This window comes from Drosophila grimshawi, unplaced genomic scaffold (genome assembly GCF_018153295.1).
Source record: "Drosophila grimshawi isolate 15287-2541.00 unplaced genomic scaffold, ASM1815329v1 contig_311, whole genome shotgun sequence".
Classification (NCBI taxonomy): domain Eukaryota; kingdom Metazoa; phylum Arthropoda; class Insecta; order Diptera; family Drosophilidae; genus Drosophila; species Drosophila grimshawi.
The window spans coordinates 19,519,567-19,541,116 of record NW_025063098.1 but is presented as its reverse complement, the minus strand read 5'-3'; the positions used below and the strand labels follow the sequence as shown (position 1 = coordinate 19,541,116).

At 38.3% G+C, this 21,550-nt stretch overlaps 5 protein-coding genes across 10 annotated transcripts; 4 read left to right on the top strand and 1 right to left on the bottom strand.

Moving 5' to 3' along the window:
* Window positions 1-14: 14 nt before the first annotated feature.
* On the top strand, window positions 15-1,581 carry LOC6567484 (probable enoyl-CoA hydratase echA8). The gene is made up of 3 exons (XM_001993669.3): window positions 15-332; window positions 394-1,185; window positions 1,252-1,581. Exons 1-3 carry the CDS (start codon window positions 230-232, stop codon window positions 1,503-1,505), a joined length of 1,149 nt encoding a protein of 382 aa, XP_001993705.1. The 5' UTR covers window positions 15-229; the 3' UTR covers window positions 1,506-1,581.
* A 406-nt stretch (window positions 1,582-1,987) lies between these two features.
* Window positions 1,988-4,404, top strand: LOC6567485 (acyl-CoA Delta-9 desaturase). Of its 2 annotated transcripts, none has more exons than XM_032740260.2 (5): window positions 1,988-2,047; window positions 2,923-3,235; window positions 3,301-3,637; window positions 3,699-3,884; window positions 3,953-4,404. In XM_032740260.2, the coding sequence occupies exons 2-5, from the start codon at window positions 2,932-2,934 to the stop codon at window positions 4,272-4,274; spliced, it is 1,149 nt and encodes a 382-aa protein (XP_032596151.1). In that variant the 5' UTR covers window positions 1,988-2,047; window positions 2,923-2,931; the 3' UTR covers window positions 4,275-4,404. The 2 variants fall into 2 exon arrangements, with proteins under 2 accessions (XP_032596151.1, XP_001993706.2); XM_001993670.3 differs by lacking the exon at window positions 1,988-2,047 and adding an exon at window positions 2,668-2,763.
* On the bottom strand, window positions 4,380-5,764 carry LOC6567486. Of its 2 annotated transcripts, none has more exons than XM_001993671.2 (2): window positions 5,577-5,764; window positions 4,380-4,925 (listed from the first exon to the last, which is right to left on the bottom strand). In XM_001993671.2, the coding sequence occupies exon 2, from the start codon at window positions 4,866-4,868 to the stop codon at window positions 4,554-4,556; it is 315 nt and encodes a 104-aa protein (XP_001993707.1). In that variant the 5' UTR covers window positions 4,869-4,925; window positions 5,577-5,764; the 3' UTR covers window positions 4,380-4,553. The 2 variants fall into 2 exon arrangements, with proteins under 2 accessions (XP_001993707.1, XP_032596155.1); XM_032740264.1 differs by lacking the exon at window positions 5,577-5,764 and adding an exon at window positions 5,109-5,174.
* LOC6567487 (acyl-CoA Delta-9 desaturase) lies at window positions 5,244-12,091 on the top strand. Of its 4 annotated transcripts, none has more exons than XM_032740262.2 (5): window positions 5,244-5,307; window positions 9,858-10,183; window positions 11,090-11,426; window positions 11,492-11,677; window positions 11,746-12,091. In XM_032740262.2, the coding sequence occupies exons 2-5, from the start codon at window positions 9,871-9,873 to the stop codon at window positions 12,062-12,064; spliced, it is 1,155 nt and encodes a 384-aa protein (XP_032596153.1). In that variant the 5' UTR covers window positions 5,244-5,307; window positions 9,858-9,870; the 3' UTR covers window positions 12,065-12,091. The 4 variants fall into 4 exon arrangements, with proteins under 4 accessions (XP_032596153.1, XP_001993708.1, XP_032596152.1 ...); XM_001993672.3 differs by lacking the exon at window positions 5,244-5,307 and adding an exon at window positions 6,514-6,758; XM_032740261.2 differs by lacking the exon at window positions 5,244-5,307 and adding an exon at window positions 6,520-6,758 and having other exon boundaries at window positions 9,855-10,183.
* A 1,917-nt stretch (window positions 12,092-14,008) lies between these two features.
* LOC6567416 (UNC93-like protein MFSD11) lies at window positions 14,009-21,353 on the top strand. The gene is made up of 4 exons (XM_001993674.3): window positions 14,009-14,442; window positions 19,283-19,452; window positions 19,518-19,975; window positions 20,322-21,353. Exons 1-4 carry the CDS (start codon window positions 14,356-14,358, stop codon window positions 20,906-20,908), a joined length of 1,302 nt encoding a protein of 433 aa, XP_001993710.1. The 5' UTR covers window positions 14,009-14,355; the 3' UTR covers window positions 20,909-21,353.
* The last annotated feature ends 197 nt before the right edge of the window (window positions 21,354-21,550 follow it).

The window sequence follows — 21,550 nt, the reverse complement described above, 5'->3', positions numbered from 1 at the left end:
GAATAATTCAGACACTTTTATGGCTTCGTCTCTAAAATTACTATCGATAACTATTCACAGACGCACATCAGCCCTGTAAGCGAGCAGCAGTCACGTATTGCAGCCCTCTTTACAATATTCATAAATTGTGTTTGCGAATTACAATTGAACATCTTTGAATTACCAAGGAGTAAAGCTCACGTGCAACCCAAATTAAAGGTACAAACTATTTAACAGCCTCGAAAAAGATATGTTCCTCAAACTTGGACGGCAGCTTGGCCAGCAGTTAAGCCGGCAAGTTCGTTTCACAGCTGCACGCCGCACACTGGCAACGACAAATAGATTGGACAAAGGTAAACACAACGTGACATAATGTTTAACAATCGATGGCAAATGCAATTGTTGCTCTTGCAGATGCCTCGGCTAAAGCAGACACGGAGCAGGAGCAGCCGGCAAAGAGTATACTCATCGACAAGGACAAGAATATCACACTGATCGGCATCAATCGTCCGCAGCAGCGCAATGCAATTGATTCGAGCACCGCTTCCCAGCTGTGCGAGGCCTTTTCCGCCTTCGAGGCGGATGACACGTCGCCGGTGGCGGTACTTTACGGTGTGGGTGGTTCGTTCTGTTCCGGCTTCGACATTCTCGAGATCAGCACCGACGAGAAGGAGGAGATTAGCGTTGATATTCTGATGCGCCCCGAGGGTTCCGTTGGCCCAACACGTCGCCAGATCAAGAAGCCAGTTGTGTGCGGCATCAACGGTTATTGCATAGCCAATGGCCTGGAATTGGCACTGATGTGTGATTTGCGCGTGATGGAGGAGTCCGCTGTGCTGGGCTTCTTCAATCGTCGCTTCGGTGTTCCCATGTTGGATGGCGGCACTGTCCGTTTGCCGGCGATGATTGGATTGTCGCGTGCCTTGGATTTAATATTGACGGGACGACCGGTCGGCTCCCAGGAGGCACACGATATTGGACTGGTTAATCGAATTGTGCCCACGGGCACGGCCCTGGGCCATGCCATGGAGCTGGCCAATTGCTTGGCCAAGTTTCCGCAGCGTGCTTTGAACCATGATCGCAACTCCGTCTACTCGGCCGCCTTTGAGACGTCGACGTTCCACCAGGCGGTGCAGAACGAGGTCATGTACACGTCCCGTGAGATCATTGAGGACATGCAGAATGGCATCAAGTGGTTCAATCACAGTAAGTAGTGGATAATCCTTCCAATGTTTGCTTCAAATTCAAATGAAATCCGTGTTTGCTTTCCAGCCTTTAAGGCAGACACGACGCACTCGTGGCTAAAGCGTGATCGCTCCATGGCCGATTGGGATGATGAGGATGTTGCGGCTGCTGCTGCTCATAAGGAAACCAAGAAGCAGGAGGAGGAGGCAGCCATCGTTGAGGCAGAGAAACAGAAAGAGATCGAGAAGGCAGCGCCAAAGAAATCAAAGAAAGCCGCCGATGAGAAAAGCGAAAAGCCAAGCGAAGAAACCGATTCAACCGAAAAGCCAAAGGACAAATGAACGAAATCTTTAATTTAAAATGCTGTGTATATAGAAGAATACATATAGCCAGTGATGAACTGCTTATTTATTGAAATCCATAAGAACATTAATCATTTTGTTAACTTATCTGAAAACATAAAAGTGAATATTCTAAAATGAGTGCCCAATTTGGACGCTAGATGTCGCCTATATTAAACACTACGTGTAGATGGCGCTCATGTTATAAGTAGCGAGTTGATCTCAACTATGAATCACAAACGAAAGCCGGCTAAAATCTCAGATCAATTCAGATTGAGCGATATTTATTTGCACTTTGCTCCAGAATCGAACATGTGTTTCAGTGCGCCTACGAGATTTTTTGTCCACAGTTCAAGAGCAATGCGTTGTTTGATGAAATACAATTAGATTGCAGTCGTCATTCAGATCTAATGACAATTAAAGATCGCTTTTTGTATAAATACTGCAAGCAATCCATATTACTATTTCAAATCAATTCTGATATTTAAAACGTATAGGGTGGCGTTCAATAATATATTAAACTCATCTCTCCAAATATAAAGGTAAGCAAAAAAAAACAAAACAAAAAAAGAGTTGAGTTCGTTTAGGAATTCTTCAATTAACTAAGAAGTAATTATTTAGAGTGTTTTATTTCTCGTTTGGTGTTTTTGTTGACATTGCGAAAACACGTGCAAAACCAATGTTGGCAATTAAATAAATAAAATTAATAGGTAAGCATTTTTTTCAGTGATAATTAAGAATTCTTTGGTGCCACAAGTAAGTCGGGATAAGAAATTAATAGTGCCTAAAATTCGAACTAGCAAAAGAAAAATAAATTACATTAATTTTAGCTTGTGGATAATTTGAATACTTTCAAGTTTTAATTCAAAAGCGTTGAGTAAAAAGAAGAATAAAATCTAAATTGTGGGCAATTTTAATAATTTTAGCTAAGTTTCAAGTGAGTCTCGATAATAGTGCCTAAAATTCGAAATTGAATTGAATTGAATTTAAATTTAATTAATTCCAATTTATGGATAATTCTCATGAAAGTTCTTGCTTACGAGCGTTGACTGTATTAAGTGTTTTCTTTGTTTTTTAATTTTTGCTAATTGTGGCATATTTTTATTCCCAAATAAAAAGTTACTTGCTAAAATTGCGCTCTCAAAATATTCACAAAAAAACACGTATGTTTAGTGAGTATTATGTCTACAGGCGAAAATTGCTTGGGATCAGCTCAGTTCAAATAGCTAGACAGATAGATAGACTGATTAAGCCATCTGTGAGTGGTTATAATATGTATAATAAATGCGTATACTTTGATAGCTGATAGCGCATTTCAGCGATTTGCAAAAATCAGATGATATTCTCAAGATCAAACATTATTGAAATTCACTTATATCAATATATAATCTAAATAAATAAAAACATGTAATTTCAGACTTTAAAGATGCCGCCAAATGCAATCAGTTCGCCGCCAGATGCGTTGCCCACGTGCCCCGAAGACCAGGTGCTGAGTGGGAGCCAGTCCGGCGCTGGAGGAGCTTCCAAGCAGACGGGAGTGCTCTTTGAGGCCGATGCGGACACCAACGATGGAGGCTTGACCATGGATATTACTCAATTCAAGAACGCCGAGAAACGCAAATTGAAATGGGTGTGGCGTAATATTGTGCTCTTTGCATACGTACATGTGGCCGCATTATACGGCGGATATTTACTTGTGACGCAGGCCAAATGGGCAACAATCGTCTTCTGTAAGTACTTCATTTACATATTTACATTCCCAAGATATATATTCATAATTTCTATATATGTTTAGCGATGTTTCTGTATAGCGCCGGCATGATTGGCATCACGGGTGGAGCACATCGTCTGTGGGCCCATCGCTCCTATAAAGCCAAGTGGCCGTTACGTGTGATTCTAGTCGCATTCAATTCGATCGCATTCCAAGATGCGGCCTACCATTGGGCCCGTGATCATCGTGTCCATCACAAGTTCTCCGAAACGGATGCCGATCCTCATAATGCCACGCGTGGATTCTTCTTCTCGCACGTCGGTTGGCTGCTCTGCAAGAAGCATCCCGATGTGGTGGCCAAGGGCAAGAGCCTGGATTTATCCGATCTGCGCGCCGATCGTGTCTTGATGTTTCAGAAAAAGTAAGTTTAAACCTATATATAAAATCCGTTTCAATTTACTCATTTTCCATATATTCCGTAGACACTACTTTGTACTGATGCCTCTGGCCTGCTTCATCTTGCCCACCTGCATACCCATGCTCTGCTGGAACGAGTCCTTGCTGTGCTCCGTGCTGGTGCCCACCATATTCCGTTGGTGCTTGCAATTGAACATGACCTGGCTGGTGAATAGCGCCGCCCACAAATTCGGTGGACGCCCATATGACAAGTAAGATTTGATTTAATGACGCTGATGCTAATGATGCCTTTCACTAACGAATCTTTCTTGCGGCACAGGAACATTAATCCGTCACAGAGCCCTTATGTGTCGTTATTTACCCTTGGCGAGGGCTGGCACAACTATCATCATGTATTCCCCTGGGATTACAAGACAGCGGAATGGGGCAATTATTCACTAAACATGACAACGGCATTCATTGATCTCTTTGCCAAAATTGGCTGGGCCTATGATCTGAAGTCCGTCGTACCGGAGACGGTTGAGCGGCGAGTGCGTCGCACCGGCGATGGTAGCCACGAGCTGTGGGGCTGGGGCGACAAGGATCTAACGCCAGAAGATGGCCAATCTGTGCTGCACGTGCTGGACAAGAAGTCCAACTAGTTATCTCAGTCCAAGTGCAATATTTCCTCGCTTAATTCGATTATATTGTTATCTACCTTAAGGCAAAATTAATAAGCCGATTAAAGTTTTCTATTTTAGTCTGTATTATAAATAAACATATATATATATATTTGTGTGTATAAGCAAGATGATAACAATGATATCGCAATCAATGGAGCAATGTTTATGCGTCAAAGTCTGCAGGTTTTGCAGCTGCTGATAAGCAGCTGAACCTACGTCCAAAAATTGTCTGGCATTGAAATGAGAAACGCAATTAGTTTATGGCTGTGTATTGCCATGCTCCGCTTCCTGTCTTTTGGCATTGTCGTCCAGGATGTGCATGACGATGTCAGCCAGAGCCTTTGAATGCACTCCGGCCTCGATGAGTGCGAGACATGTTTGCAGTGCCTCGCTGGACAGACGCGTATTAATTAGCGAGGACATGCCATGAACTGCAATGCGAAGCTCTGACGATTTGTTTATGAAACTGTCAACCTTCTCTTTGTCCTTTTTCGACGGCTTCTCAACGGCAGCCACTTCTTTATTACGATCTTCATCTGGCTGCTCGACTGCGTCGCTCTCTTGTTGTAACATCTTATGACGTCAGTGGATAAGCATTAACAAAGCAACGATAGGTCATCGGGCCACAAACTGTTATCGATGAATTTTGTTATTATTTAGGCATAGGTTATTTTGGTTTGATTTTTGACAAATAATAGCATTGTTGTGTTGTTCAAATTCAGTGTTTAAAAACCCATCGATATAATTTTGTAGAATCAGGTCTAAGCATAATACATTAATCAAATATAACAGTATTAAAATATTTAAACATACTTTTTCAAATATCACTAATTATTATCGATGCATATTTTACCCAGTTCGGCTTTATGGGATAGATACCCGATAAATTTTCAGTAAAGCCGATATTTGCTTTTTCTATCAAGTGACACAAAACCACCGCAAGCAAAAACATTTCATAATCTATAATCATATTCTCGGATTTAGCCGCTAAATTGTTATAAGAGTTTATCAAGTAAGTTTTTGTGTGTGTGTTTTTTTTTATATTCACTCTTGTTGAAAACAAATATTTGTCATAATTTGCCGAAAACATCTGAAGCAAATGTGTGAACGCGTGCGATGCTCACAGCGCAGATTAAAACAACAACACTAAACGCATAAGCAAATGCGTTGCTTAGCAATTGTGATCTGATTAGAACAATGTTTTCACCAAATGATGCGCATCACGTCCTCGAAGTGACATCACTTTGCATTCAATGACAGAAGGTTACGAATGAAAATTACCCTCGTACGTTGTCTTAATCACGTGGTTGATTTGAAAATGTAAAAAATTATTCAATATAGAATGTATTTATTGTTATACAGTTTGTAATTACGTTTTGTCAATCAACGATTGACACTAGAATGATTACTATCACTTTTAATCTGTTTGACTTTAAGAGTTCCTCTGCCTCAGAATTTTCCACACTGCGCAGTTTTTTTCTTTTTTTTTTTTTCTTATTTATGCAGAATTCGCATTTAATGCAGCTGCACGAACAGCTGACAGTGACAGAATATCGTTTACGATATCTTACCTGTTACAGCAACAGCTGGGCATCATATCGCTTGCGCTCCAATCACACAACATTATTCTATGACTATGACTCCCGCACCAACATTCCCACTAGTTAACTTAACATAAATTTGGTGCGTAACATTCAGTAAGATAATACACAATTGTGGCACTTAAAGTCGTCATTGTTTTTACTTACTTTGTTACTTGCTAATTGAAAATTTTTAAATTGTACAAAGTGCAAAAGTGAAATCATTTATGGCTGGCTGGAATTGATAATCAATTACTTGGTTATTAATAGAATTGTTGTTCTACACGTGAATGATAAGCAAATGGTTATCTTGTTAACGATACAAATGAAGTTCATAGTGCATTGATTAACATAGAATTTCAGTTGATTTGCGCTGTCATCAAATTATGCAATTAGTGCATTTGGTTGCATTTGGTCAATTACAATTGTAAATGATCCTATTAAAGCTTAATATGCCTAATTTTCATTCATTACCCATTAGCGATTATCCTCTATATATACAATGTGTACGAGCAAATCTGACTACTCGTCGTCTTCTTAGTATGCCTTAATTAATGTATGCGTGCCAAATGCATGTTTGTATATGTATACACACACATACATATGTATATATATATATATACATAAATACGTATGCCAGCCGTAAGAGCAGTAAAAGTTTGCATCGCTGCCAGCGCTGAAAGTTTTACGAGCGAAAAAAAAAATTGTTTAAATAATAACCACACTGCTCAAGTTGCTCTCAGTTTAAGTTGAAAGCGCCGAGCTTGCGGACGTGTCGACGATAGACATTGAGCTGTGAAAAATCAGCGACACTACAATTTGTATATCCTAAAAGGAATAGCGCGAAAAGCAAAGTTTATTAGCAGCGTTGTCAACCAAACAGGTTAGTAGCAGTTTTCATTGCGACAGGATTTGCAAGTGTTTACGTAAAGCATTAACAAAGCAAAAAAGACTACCACAAAAAAAAGTAAATAAGTTTATATACATATATATATATGTATTTTATATATTTGTGTTCTCTATTTTTTATTCTTGTTTTGTTGGCTTAGTGAGCCAATAAAAGAATATCTCCTGCGCCAAAGCATCGATCTTCCGAGACATGCCAATAATCAAATTTCGATTTTTTTTTTTTTTTTGTTATAAGTTAGGTTTTGTCTTAAGTTATGAAGGCTGTACTTTAACGGTCAAAGCAGCATCTACCACAAGTTGCTTGTTGAAGCTGAAGGTTAAAGACCTAGGCACACACAGCAGAGCAGGTCTTGCGAAGTTAGCTTGGGGCCTTTAGCTAATCGACCCTGTATTTAACTGCTATGAGTCGAGACCATTCAGTCAATGAAAAATACATTAATACAATGATAGCTCATTCTTATTCCGAATGTATGTTAATTTGTATACACATAAATATGCATACACATTGCAAAGGCGCTTGCAACCAATAACAAAATTTGACGAAAAGAAAATTAAACATACTTAAAAAATATATATGTGTATATATATATATATATCGATACATTTAATTTAGCTGCCTCTACGGAAAGGGGTTCTCCCTAGGAATGTATATAATATATGTTCATATATACAGAGGCACCTCATTATGTTAATCCAAATCCACTTTTACTTCACTGAATCGCAAATTATTTGTTTACAATTAAATGGTGAAACGAACTCTTAACTTAATTGAATAAATAAAATGTGCCGCTCATGCATTGTTTATTTGACTTCGCATTAATAAACATTGCTGAGTCTAATTAAATGCAACACAGTTAGAACTATGTGTCACACTTAACAAGAGAACGGAAAAACTATCTTTGCCTATTTGGGCACAAGCAAATAATAGCGCATAGATGTAAACTGACCAAAAAGGCGAACTGCTTATTTCCGCGTTACGAGTGGAACGAATCACGCTGTTGCAACGTGACATGCCGGTCAGCGCAATGAGCTTTCATTCCTCTCTCCCTCTTTCTTTCTCTCTATCTCGTTATCTCCCACGCCGAGCGCATTGTCGCCAGCAGGGCTACTTCTACACACACATTTCAAGTTCAATACCAAAAAGCATGTGGCCTTAACAAATGCGGGGTGCGGCCATTTTTATAAACATACACAAAGTCGTTAAAAGTTTATTGCGCCGGTAGAGGCTTTGCCGGTTTTTTTTTTTTTGCTACATTTTGTGGTGCAACTCTCGCCGCAAGAATAAACAGCTGTTTCTCTGACATGGCAAAGGCAGAAATATACAGAGCGAGAGAGAGAGAGAGAAAGCGAGAGAGCTTGTGAAATCTGAGTGCGCTGTCATTTAAGGCGCCATATTAGAAAAGCTCTTCTTTTTCTAAATATTCTTTTAAATTGTATGTATGTATGTATTTATCTATATGTATGCATGTGTGTGTGCACACAAACAAATTCATCTGAATTTAGTGTTGCTGTCATTCTGGCTCTTTCTGTCCAGCAGCAGCTTGTATATGGCGCAGACATCGTATGATTTTTAGCACCACGTATGGTTCACATTTCAATGTTTTGATATACAATACACTCATACATGCATACACACGTTTCTTAAATTTGCATGCATATAAGTGCGTAAGTGTGTAACTTAAGTACAAGCTTGCACCGCAATTTCCACCCTAGAAACCATATGTTAGATTACATGTTTTTTTTTATTATTATTTTGCTTTGTGTTGAAAGAATTGCATCAGATTTATGACTAATTAACAGACTATTAGACTGACGAATAGCTTTAAAAGCATTGATTAAAAATGTGGACGGCTATAGGCACAATATAAAAATAAAACCCTGACCCTGAATTATGTTTAATAATCAGTCGATTTGTGTCTTTTTTTCTAATCGGTCTGCACACCTGTAAAAAGCTCTGTTGCCAGCACAGCTAACCAAGCGTTCCAAGTGAAGCTTACGACAGCAAAAGCTTCTCAGCAGCTGCTTGCCTAGTCGCTTGCTTTTACGCGAATTCTCTACTCAACAGTTTTAAACTTAACCCCCAATTGGCAGGTTGTGAAAGACGCGCTTGTTTAACGTAGAAACGGTAAAGTAGTGATGCCATTGCACAGTTTTATTAATACACACTAATACCAATACGAAGACAGCAGGGCATTTAGCTTTTGCTGTGTGAATTTTATGCAAAAATTTTATAATTCTTTACGTTTGCTTGAGTGTGGGTATTTGTGGATGTATCAATATATTTGTTTGCAAAATTTTCCACGGCCAGGCACGTACACCAATAACCTAATGGCGTGGCCTTTACACTAGGCGCCCAGTGACCCACATGTGTATGTGTATACGTATATGGGTGTGAATTGCAGTTAGCTCTCTCTTTTCTTATGTGTGTGTGTGTGGGGAGATGCTTGAGTGTGTTAGTGTTGGTGCGACTGCTCCGTTGCCGGCACTTTAATTATTGTGTATTAACAGTTATCCTTTAGCAAGGACACGTACAGCCTTCCCTCGTAATAATTTGCAGCTATTAGTTAATTGCATTCAACTTAAATATGCATTTTAAAATATACAACTAAAATTGTCTATTAAAATCATTTAATTTCAAATACAAAAAAGGAGAATATACTTAGCGAAAATGCTAATTTGCCACTGTGTTGATTTTTTTATTGTTCAGCTTGACTCGCAGTTCAATGGCTACCTGTAAACGTTTAGGTCATATTTATTTTATACATGGCGACAAAGTGCAAAATAATCTGTGTAATTAGGGTAAATGTAAAATTAAGATGTTCAGTTAGTTAACTAGACGCAGTAAAAAAGGTTAGCTTTGCACTCAAATAAAATTCAATAGAGACGAAATTTGTGTTTTTTGTTTTTATTTTCCATAAATTTTAGACGAGCCTAAAACAACTGCTGGGCGTCAACCCTGGCTGGGATGTCTAGCAGAAAAATCGTGTCAAGTTCAGCTTAGCCAAATTACTTAGTTAATTGTCTTGCCCCAGAATTTACTTGAAAGCTAAAAGTGTTTCTTTTTTTTAAGCAGTTGGTACAACAGAATGCCGCCAAACGCCACCGCTGGAGGCCAGTCGATAACCGACTCGCTGATCTCGTCCGCTGCCGCCGCAGCAGCTGAATCGGAGCAGAATCCAACGAAGCTGCAACAGGACTCGACCGGTGTGCTCTTCGAGTGCGATGCGGAGACCATCGATGGTGGCCTCGTCAAGGACATCGTGTCCATGAAAAAGGCCGACAGACGCAAACTGAAACTGGTCTGGCGCAATATCATCCTCTTTGGCTATTTGCACTTGGCCGCTGTCTATGGCGCCTGGCTGATGTTAACCTCAGCCAAATGGCAGACAGGTGCACTGGGTAAGTGAAGAGTGCCTTATTTAAATAATTGAATTGAATTTCATTTCATTGTTGTCTCTCAACATCTTTGTGGAGCGTGCCGCGCATTTCAATTGCGAGGTTATCAGCATTGTTTTCAAATTTGGACGCGCTGATAACATTGAGCCAAAAGTCGCGTACTTATAGTCCACCTAGATCGAAATTAATATATATATATATGTATATGTTAATTTTAAATATAGGCATATATATTATACAATAATTGAAGTACCCATATTTTAGATTCAATTCTAATATATATATGCATATATATAATCGTTTCTGATTAACTATATACACACATAATATGAGACTCTACTCTATTAAAAAAAGAAAAACCTGGGTACAAAAAACACATTAGTATCAAATAGTGCTGTCAACACACATTGTAAAATCCGATAATTTAGTTATACATTAATACTAGCAGAGCTAGGCAATTTACAACACAAACGTATGCAAAATGGATGATTTTCAAGTGCCTCGCAAGGTGAATCGACATGTGCTGAAAGCCATTCAATATATTACCGAATCTGATGGCGTTAACTATGCGCCATTGTCCGATATACAATTGGCAGTGAAGCATTCGATGCGTAACTCGAATCCTGTGCATCGTTTAGATGACTGTATCAAGCAATCCTTGCATAACTTGACGCTTCTCGGTCTGCTCACTGCCAGCGATGACAATAACGAATCCTATGCCCTTCGTACTGTAAAGGATCATCCACATAATCTACACGATGAAGTGAAAAAGAATAATTAACAATTTGCAATTGTAGAAATTCCTCGTGGTTGTCCACAATATATTAAAGCATTATCCTCCACCGATATTAATAATTAAATATATTTATTACGTATTTAATTTGACTATAACTTTATACATACGTACAGCTCTCGCTCTTTATGCGGTCTCTGGCCTGGGCATCACGGCTGGAGCTCATCGTCTGTGGGCCCATCGTTCCTACAAGGCTAAATGGCCGCTGCGCGTGCTGCTGGTGATCTTCAACACGGTCGCCTTCCAGGATGCCGCCTACCATTGGGCCCGTGACCATCGTGTGCATCACAAGTACTCGGAAACGGATGCTGATCCCCATAATGCCACGCGCGGCTTTTTCTTCTCGCACATTGGCTGGCTGCTGTGCAAGAAGCATCCCGAGGTTAAGGCCAAGGGCAAGGGTGTCGACCTATCCGATTTGCGTGCCGATCCCGTCTTGATGTTCCAGAAGAGGTACAATCGTCATATGCGTCTATCACGAGTTATATAACTAATATTTGCTCAACTTATTGCCACAGACACTACATGATTCTGATGCCTCTGGCCTGCTTCATCTTGCCGACCATTGCGCCCATGTATTTCTGGGATGAGACTTTGGTGAATGCCTGGTTTGTGGCTACCATGTTCCGTTGGTGCTTCATTCTGAATGTGACCTGGCTGGTGAATAGTGCTGCCCACAAGTTCGGTGGCCGTCCCTATGACAAGTGAGTGTGGACCGTTGTTGAATCTCATATTTGCATTGGTTATTTAACTGATTTCAATTTGCTTATAGATTCATTAATCCATCGGAGAACATTTCGGTTGCGGTACTTGCTTTTGGCGAGGGCTGGCATAACTATCATCATGTGTTCCCCTGGGATTACAAGACCGCTGAATTTGGCAATTACTCGTTGAATCTGACCACGGGTTTCATTGACTTCTTTGCCAAGATTGGATGGGCCTACGATCTAAAGAGTGTTTCCCCCGACATCATTAAGAAGCGTGTGAAGCGCACCGGCGATGGCACCCACGCCACCTGGGGCTGGGGCGACAAGGATCAGCTAAAGGAGGAGATTGATGATGCAGTGATAACACACAAAAAGAGCGAATAAATGATGAACTAAGTTCAAGAGCTACAATCAAGTTGATTTGATGAATTGAAAGAAATCGGAAAGAGATTAGAAATCAGAAACTGAAAAATTAAACTAAAATACATTAAAAGAAAAGAGAAATTCCATTTTACACGCATGCCAGCTAAAGAAATATTCAAAAAGCAGCAATAATGTTGATGAAAGATGAAAACCCTTTAAATAATTTTAAGAAATGATAATGTTAATGATAAATATCTGTTGTTTATCGATAACTCTGTACCGTCTGTGTTAAACCAGCTCTGGAAATGTTTTGTCGCTCCACATTTTTTTTTTATTTGCTATTTGGAGACTCATGCAGTTCACCGATTCGGATGCGGGCGTCGGGATACGGAGTACCCCAGCAACAACCGGAAGGCGAATAGCAAATTTATCTTTATATGTATACTTATATATATGCAAAACACATTCCATACAACATGTACTACATATTATATACAAATTGTAATTGCGGTTCAATGGAGCCTCCTCACAGTTCCGGTGTTCGGCACAAGCAAAGAGTTTTTGAGTTCAATGAGTGAAAATGATAAATATAACTTTTCAGTTTACTTACGATACTACATACCTGCAACAAACCTACGAAGAATAGATTTTAGTGTTTACAGTAAACCAAAAACACACACACACACGTATACACTCACGAAATCATTATAAATAATATGTTTACAGTATAATAAACGATCTATATTAGAAAAAACAAACTAAGAGAACTTAAATGCTCTAAAAAAAACACTTGAAGATTGCAGAAATGTTGTCAATAAAATTAAGAATCTCGTTTTAGCTTTTACATCCAAGTCAACTTTGCCTTTTACTCACAGTTCAGTCAGTACTAGTTCAAAAACAATTTCAAACACGTTTCCAAGTTCATCCAGAGCAGCACATAACTAAACAAAACCATAAAATAATACAATAAATATTCCTAAAAAGCAAAATTATTATTTCAATAATTCGGAATGGATCAGTTCAATGTGCCGAGGAATATCAATCGGCAGGTTTTCAATGCTGTTGTCAAAATACAATCTTCGGAATGCGGCTTTGCGTCCGTCAACGAAATCACCAAGTCCGTGAAGAAGCAATTGAGGAGCAAGAAATCTAAGAACAATCCCCGTCTGAATGAAATCATAAATGAATCGCTGCATAATATGACCCGACTGGGCGTCCTTGATTGCATCGGCAGCCAAGAACATGCCATATGGCACATTCTGAAGTGGTACACACCCAGGATCACCCGATTAAAGATCAATTCTAAGGGCAGAGAAATGTCGATCAAACGATTGCAGGGCAAAGGGAAACGCAAGTCAAAATTGAAACAATCTCTTATGGAGAAAGGAATCTGCCGAGAATGTCACTCGCTGTATTCGGGTTTATTGAAAGAATATAAGTCGATTGAGTTGATTAATCCTAAGCTGAACGAAACTGATACGGACTGTTAGAATTTATTTGTACTTTCGCGGATTCAACTTTTTTTCAACAATTGCGTTACAAAAATTCAAAACTAGTTTAGTTTTCTAACTATCGATTAAATGAAATGGATCGATCGGGAATAGAACACAAATGTAGAATAATGTCGCAAAGATAAGAATTTATGCAAATGGGTTTATTTATGGAAAAATCCATTATCACAACTGTCATAACTGCCATCTTGCAGCGATTGTTCATTAAATATAGTTCCCCATTTATTTCAATGAAATTCCCCACATTCAACCGCCCTTTAAAAATCGATAAGAAAAATACTAAGGTGTGGAGGTCGGCTGATGAGTCGAGAGACCTGTGATTTTACCGACAGTTGAAGTTAACAGTGCCACTTTGAGTATAGCATTACTTGTATTGTAGATAACATTGTGTATATTTACACATGGCATTTTCTCTTTTTGGTTTCAATCCACTCTCAAACCTCATCACATACACATTAACCCAACGCCAAACAATTTGGTGTCTTTCGGTTTTAATTTTCCGTGTAACTTATTTTGCATTGCTTTTTGTATAAGTATATTCTACACAGTGATTAAGCAGGTGTTTTTCAACTATGCTCGTGTAAATTGTAATTTACGAATTGTTTGTTTTGGTTTTTACCCGCGCTCAACATTGTCTAAACTAACAGTCGTTCACGTTCCGCCTCGCTCCCTTCCGCCTTCTTCCTCTTCTTGCTGTGACGTCAAGTGCGTTGCGTTTGATATGCACAAAAACAAATAAACAAATAAAGACAATCGTTTAATTACAAAGATACTAAAATAACAACTAAAAAACCCTACAAAATGGATATGAAATTCGTCATGATTATAATACTCGGCTTTGGATTTATGTTTGTCTTTACGGCATTTCAAACAATGTGTAACATCGAGGTGAGTTCAGAGTGTGTGTGTGTGTGAGTGCGTGCATGTATGCGTTGGCGTTGTGTTGACAACCCTCCACTCTTCATATAGGGTTATTTTCGTCCTTGTCCTTGCCAATAGACGTTGTAGTAGCCTTGGCATACGTGTCGTCGTCGTTTGTCAGTCGCTTTTACCACCCACCCACACACACACATGCGCTCACATACACATACACACGCCCATCCACATTTCGATACATACATCTGCTTAGATTTACTTGCATGTATGCACATATATATATAGATATGTGCATATTAACTACTGTGAACAAAGAAAGCTCTTCACTCAATTACCATTTGAGTAAATTATACTGATTTATGTTTCTGTGAAAACTAACAGATTGCTCAGACATGTTATTATTGTAATCTCGTTTGGGGACCTGGAACACACCACCATAAATCATAACAGCATCTAATAACTACTGCATACGATAACACATACCAGCTGATAACATTTTACTCACAAGCACCACGCACATAACAGAGATCAATTTGATTAATGCAATTGATGAGCTCAAAAGTCAACTCACATTCCAAGAGAGTCAACTAACTTTGTCAAAGGGCAGATGTGAGCTGCCTGGCGTGGGGCTTTTAATGTCAAGAAAATGGAAAGGGAAATGCTGTCTTTGATAGCAAGTAAACGCCCACAACAATTGATGTACTCTGCACTGAGAGAAAATGCAGACAAGAATAGGCAACACGAAGAAGAAATTTTGTTTTAAATTATTTTTATTACTAATAAAAAGACCTTATATTTAATAAAATTTTTTTTATTGATCCTTTTTAAAGCAGGCTAATTTTCTGTGTTAGAATGACCCTATATTTACTCAGTATAGATACATAGATGCGAATCTGTCTGTGTGTTTGTGTTTGCTTTTTCGCCTCCTTCTGTCATTAAATATCAAGAATATGAATTTACAAAGATTCAATGCTTGTGCAGCACAAAGAAAGCTTGTTGACTTATATATGTATGTGTGTGTGTGTGTGCGCGCGTTTGTGTGTGTATTATGAAGCTATTGCTTCATTAATGCGTCAATTCACTTGTCAATTGTAACGGTTTATTCACGCCCTTATCCGTGCTGAGTTAACTGTTAACTGTGCTCAAATGAAGGTCGTTTCTAGTATAGTAGAGAAGTAAACTGTGCTGCAGGTTGTGAATTATTTGACAACTTTACACAGAAATTTATTTTCTTTTTTATTATTTATTGTATTGTTTATTAGTTTTGAAATTCATCACAAATTGCATTTAAATTCAAACTCGATCTTTCTTGGTGTATAAATTATTACTGTGTTTCGTTATCAACACGAACGACAAAAAATTCAAATTTTTAGCTGTTATCAGTTGCATATTTCTTGGCAAATTCATTTCACAAAACTCAACTCAAATTAATAGATCTGAATGAGAAACACACAACTGATAACAGCTGAAAATTTCTGTTTTTTTTTTTAATATTAATTGCAAGAGTATTTCAACTTCTGTGTGCTATAAAAACAAAACAACTTTTATTTTCTCTGCTTTGATTTATTGAAATTTCAGGTTTTTTGTTTTTTTTTTAATTGAGTATGCTAAGCATTTTGTATATCTTTTGCTCTTTGGAAAGCGATCTAAAACTGAAGGCGTTGAATTGAAGACAAATCATTAATATTCTGTAAAAGTACTCGAAACTCGAAACTTTAATGATCCCTCGAAATGATTAAACAAAAACCGTTATGACACAGATTTGAGTGTTTCGTTTATTTGCTGTTTTGTCTTCTGTTTTTGTATTTTTTCGGCAGTTACACAAGTATACATAAATTATAGATTGTATTTGTATATATATATATATATATATATATACAGATATATATATATATATCACATAACACGCTCACTTTTAAGTTATGCCAATTTGCCCTCAAGTTATTTTTTTGTTAGATAATTTACTACGCCTTAAATTGAATTGAATCGAAGTTAGCTGGAATTTCAAGCTGAGCGTTCTCCAAGTCGCTTACCAAAAATTATTGACAAATATAAAACAATCGAGCGAAAAATCGTAGCAATTTATACAATACATATACCTATACTATATATCCAAGTATGTGTGTGCTAGAGAGCAACTTAGCGCGCAAAAGGCCTTGGCTTATGGCGTAATCTATCCACAGCTAAAATGCGCCTAACATTTACTACTGCTGTCGTCTTATCCAATCAAATAGTCCAGCACGCGTTCCTTATAAACTGAACTAATTATTTGTTGCTAGTTGTGAGCAAGACAAAGGAGAACAGTGCATCAATTATTAAGCGAAAATGCTCTCTCTCAAATACTTTGCTTGCTCAAATTAGCGGTTTTATCTTGTATTTATATATATACATGTGAACATGTTTAAACAATGTTAGCAAGCAGCGTTCGTACAGCTGTTAATCTCACGTTCCAACTGTTAATCATTCGTTCAGCTGTTGAAGATCCGTATAGTTTGTTTACGCACCAGTGCTGCCCATCAACAAAACAGCTCAATTAACGACGAAAAAAGGGATTGGCAAAAGTAACAAGAAAACAGTTCAATTTTTTACAGTTTTTTTTTTAATAAAATCGAATTTTAAAGAAAACTAAACGAACTTGTTAAATTAACCAAATAGCTATATGAGCGCCAAAGCCAAATTGAAAATTTAACGCAATTTGCGTGACTTTGTCGGTGTGTACAATAAACAGTTCAAAAATTTTTCCACATGATTGCACAATCAAATACATATTGTTGCATACAATTTAGGTTGCAAACGCATCAAAGTCAAAACTCTTTCAATGTCAATGCAATCGCAAGTTCCACACTCTGCACACACACACACACACACACACACGTATACACTCAAGGTCAAGCTGACCAGCATTTGTATGCATTTGTTTACACATGTAAACACACACACACACACCGACATATGTATGTTATGTATGCATATACATATGTGTGTATGCCAAACAATAAAATGTCCCACTGGCTTAGCATAAAAACCGTTAGGCGCCAAACTGCAACGTCATTACTCAACCAAAAAGAGGGTGCGCCAATAGACGAGCCCACAATGCCCCCCTCCCCCACAACCTCCACAACTCCCCTCTGTTAAAAGTGGCTGCCAAAAAAAAAATACCAATACAAAATAAAACTTGTTTCTGCATTTTTTCCACTTCTCTATTTCATATTGTTCGTATTGAGAGTTGTCGCACCAGTTGATTTTTGCGTAACATGTATCACACACACACTCACACACACACACATGCATGCACACACATACATACACACACACATGCACACACACACACATGCACACACACACGCATACATGTGTAAATAACGGATCTCTGCAATAGGTTTCGATATGGTTTTAATTCCGGCTTACGCGTTTACAGTTATAATATGGCTGACCATTGACTTTCACATTGTTGCAGATATTTTATTTGTTTTGGCTTTTTTATTTCTTAAGAAGAAGAAAAGTAAATGCATTTCAAGTATTGGCTTAAAACTTAACCCAGTTTTTGTGACTTTTTGACTGCAACTCTTTATTTTTGAATTGCTCATTAAACATGTGCTCCATGGATGTCTTTGAACTGATTACAGGCCAAGCTCTCTTATCAGTTTATTGTTGTCGTTTCACTCAATGAATTGATTGCTTATTTATGATCACTCCAATGGCACCAATAGTATACAAATATGTTCTTATGCCTCCGATAACAGCTATTTATAATTTGGGAAAGTCATTATATAACAATTCAATTAATTGTTGCAATTAAAAATATTTTCCAAGTTATAATTTCTTTATATGCCCAAACATAAAGTTAAAATTCTGTATTCTACAATAATTAAAAATTATGTATTTCCAAAAAGTTCTCCATCAATTGTTTATAATCAATAGTTTATCAGCTATTTTGATTTAAACAAACACATTTTTATTTTATGCATACATTTTTGCAGTTTTTTAATCTAAAGCTTCAAGGTAGATTTTATGAAACATGATGTAAAAAGGGCTGTAATCTTAGTTCTTGTTGTGCTGCTGATAACTATCAATTGCCAATTTGTCGGTTGACAACTTGAATTGGCTCTTGAATTGGCCCAAGGATTAAGCTAAGCCAGTTGCAAGTAGTGCAAAAAGCACTCAATGCAAATCAAATTGCGGTCAGAGTCAAATTGCCGAGATATCGTTATCTCAATTTATTATTTACTTATTTTTTTGAATATTTTTTTTATTACAATCCTTAAGAGTGGAAAATTTTGTGCATAAAAACACGTTTCGTCTAAGTTAAGCAATTAATGAATGCGAAATGTGGCTAAAAGGCAGCCAGCCACACAAGAATTTTCAGTTGCTGTTTTTGTGGCTGTCATTGCACTTGAATTTGCAACAGTAAACCCGTTTACAGCTGAGCCAAGAATTGCGTTAAATATATACATATATATATTTATCAACATATATATAAATAGACGGCCAATTGATGTATGTATTATATAGAGACAAAATCCGGGCCTAAATGAAAACAACGCCCACAACTCACTACCCACTACCGCATCCGCACAGGAAATGCTTAGACTAGAAATGGAAGTGATTATACATACATACATACTATATATATAGTATATATATATATATATTATATATATGCATATAAAACTTAAACACGTTTCGTGCGTGACATTTTAGGCGAATGCTTTGCAAATTTGATCGTTTTCAAGTCACAAATTCGTTTATTGACTTTATTGGCTGGCTTGCTTTGATATTGTCTACCTTTTTTGTATACAAATTAAAAAGAACTAAATTAAATGTTAATTTCGTATACTTTTATGCCACACAGAAAACAATATTGGACAGCATTTCGCAGGAGGATGAGAGCTTCAAGGGCGATGGCTACACAAGCCTGGCCATACTCTATCTGTTCTTCTCGCTCTCCAATTGGCTGGCGCCGTCCTTCATCTCCTTCACAGGACCACGGGTGGCAATGGTTGCGGGTGCCGCAACTTACACGTATGAATTGAAAATGAGCACTCAGCAGTCAGCAATATTGAAATAATCAAATAATATTCTTGCAGCGCCTTCATGATCACATTTCTGTTTCCATCCACGTGGCTGTTGTATGTGGCGAGTGCACTGCTCGGATTGGGTGCGTCCATTACCTGGACGGGTCAGGGCACGTATTTGGCGAGGTGCAGCAATTCGGATACGATTTCAAGGAATTCGGGCATCTTTTGGGCCCTGCTGCAGTGCAGCATGTTCTTCGGCAATCTCTTCGTGTACTATCAGTTCCAGGACAAGACGCACATCGATAAGGAGACACGTAATCTGGTCATTGGTGTGCTAACAGCGGTGGCCGTTTTGGGCATTGTGTTCCTCGCTGCCCTGCGCTTCATGGCCAGCAATGCGGAGCAGGACAACGAACTGGAGCAACAGCACACGGGCTGTGGCCAGGCTCTGTATGCCCTGAAATTGGCCGGCAAACTCTTCTGCACCAAACGAATGCTGTTGCTCAGCTTGGCCTTCTTCTACACAGGTGCGGATTGAGGGGCGATTTCAATGTTTATTTTATGCTCTTGCATAGCGATGTTATATCAGCTAAATATAGTCTTATTCAGCATTAAGATTCAAGTCACAAGCTATGAGGAAGTTCCCTCTTTTAACTGCAAACTGTAAACTTTATTATATAGTTACCGTGGTAACTATTTGTAGACAATCAATCGGAAGATCGAAACTTGAATCTTTTCCCATATATTTCTTGCATATTTTAAAAACTTGTCAATAGAATAATATATTTTTAATATTTAGTCTTCAACTGCTCAAAGTTTTAACTTTTTTCTCATCTTTAACCAATTTACGATTGATTTTTTTTTTTTTTACAGGACTGGAGCTATCGTTCTTTAGCGGCGTCTTTGGTTCGTCCATTGGATTCACCATGAAAATCGCTGCAACGCCGAAGGAGATTGTTGGCCTCGTCGGGATATGCATTGGCGTTGGCGAGGTCTTTGGCGGCGGCTTCTTTGGCATATTGGCATCGAAGACGACACGTTTTGGCCGGGATCCGATTGTCATTGCTGGCTATGTGATGCATATGGTTGCCTATCTGTTGACATTCCTCAATCTGCCGAATAGTGCACCGTTCAAGGATACCACCGATATTTCGTATTTGGATCCACCGAGCCCGGCAATCGCTCTCGTCTGTGCCTTCCTTTTGGGCCTGGGCGATGCCTGCTTCAATACTCAGGTGTATTCCATGCTGGGTGGCGAGTTCGTCAACAATCCTGTCGGCGCTTTTGCCCTTTTCAAATTCACCCAATCCGTGGCGGCGGCCATTAGTTTCTTCTACTCGGCGCACTTTGGGCTGTATACTCAGTTGGCCATTCTGGTGGTAACGGGCACCATTGGCACCGTTGCCTTCGTGATTGTTGAGTGGAGCTTCAAGCGGGAGCATCGCGAACAGGAGAAATAGGACGAGGAGTACGCGGAGGAGGAGGAGGAGGAGTACGATGATGAGCTCGATTGGAGTGTAGAATATTAATTCGAATGCTGTTTGTAATTAAGGAACTAGGATTAGTTATTGAACAGAGATTGCTTAGTGCATATGTGTGTGTATATATATATATAAATACATATATATATATTTATGTATATTTATATGTATATATATATGTGTTGAAATGTTTGTTAATTGCCACGCTGCACACTGCAGCGGCGGCGCCTTCCTATACATATGCAATAAATAGTTAAATTGTTGTTGAGCGCTTAATGTTTTGCTATATGTGTGAATGTATCTGTATCTTTATCTGTACGTGTATATGTATATGCAACTGTATATGTATCTATCGATTTATGTATTTTAATGTTGAGACATCCAAAACACGTATTCGTAATTCTAGTTGTAATTGTTTTTTATATATAAATGTGTATGTATATGTATTCGTATGTTTATTTATTTTAAGCACAATATGTTTGTGTGTGCTATTGTACATTTATATTGTCTACAACAAACAAACAAACAACATACAAAAAAAATGAAGCAAACGATTTTCACATGCAATGCGAGCATAAAATATATACAACGTATTTGAAGATAAATTCTAACTGGCTTTTC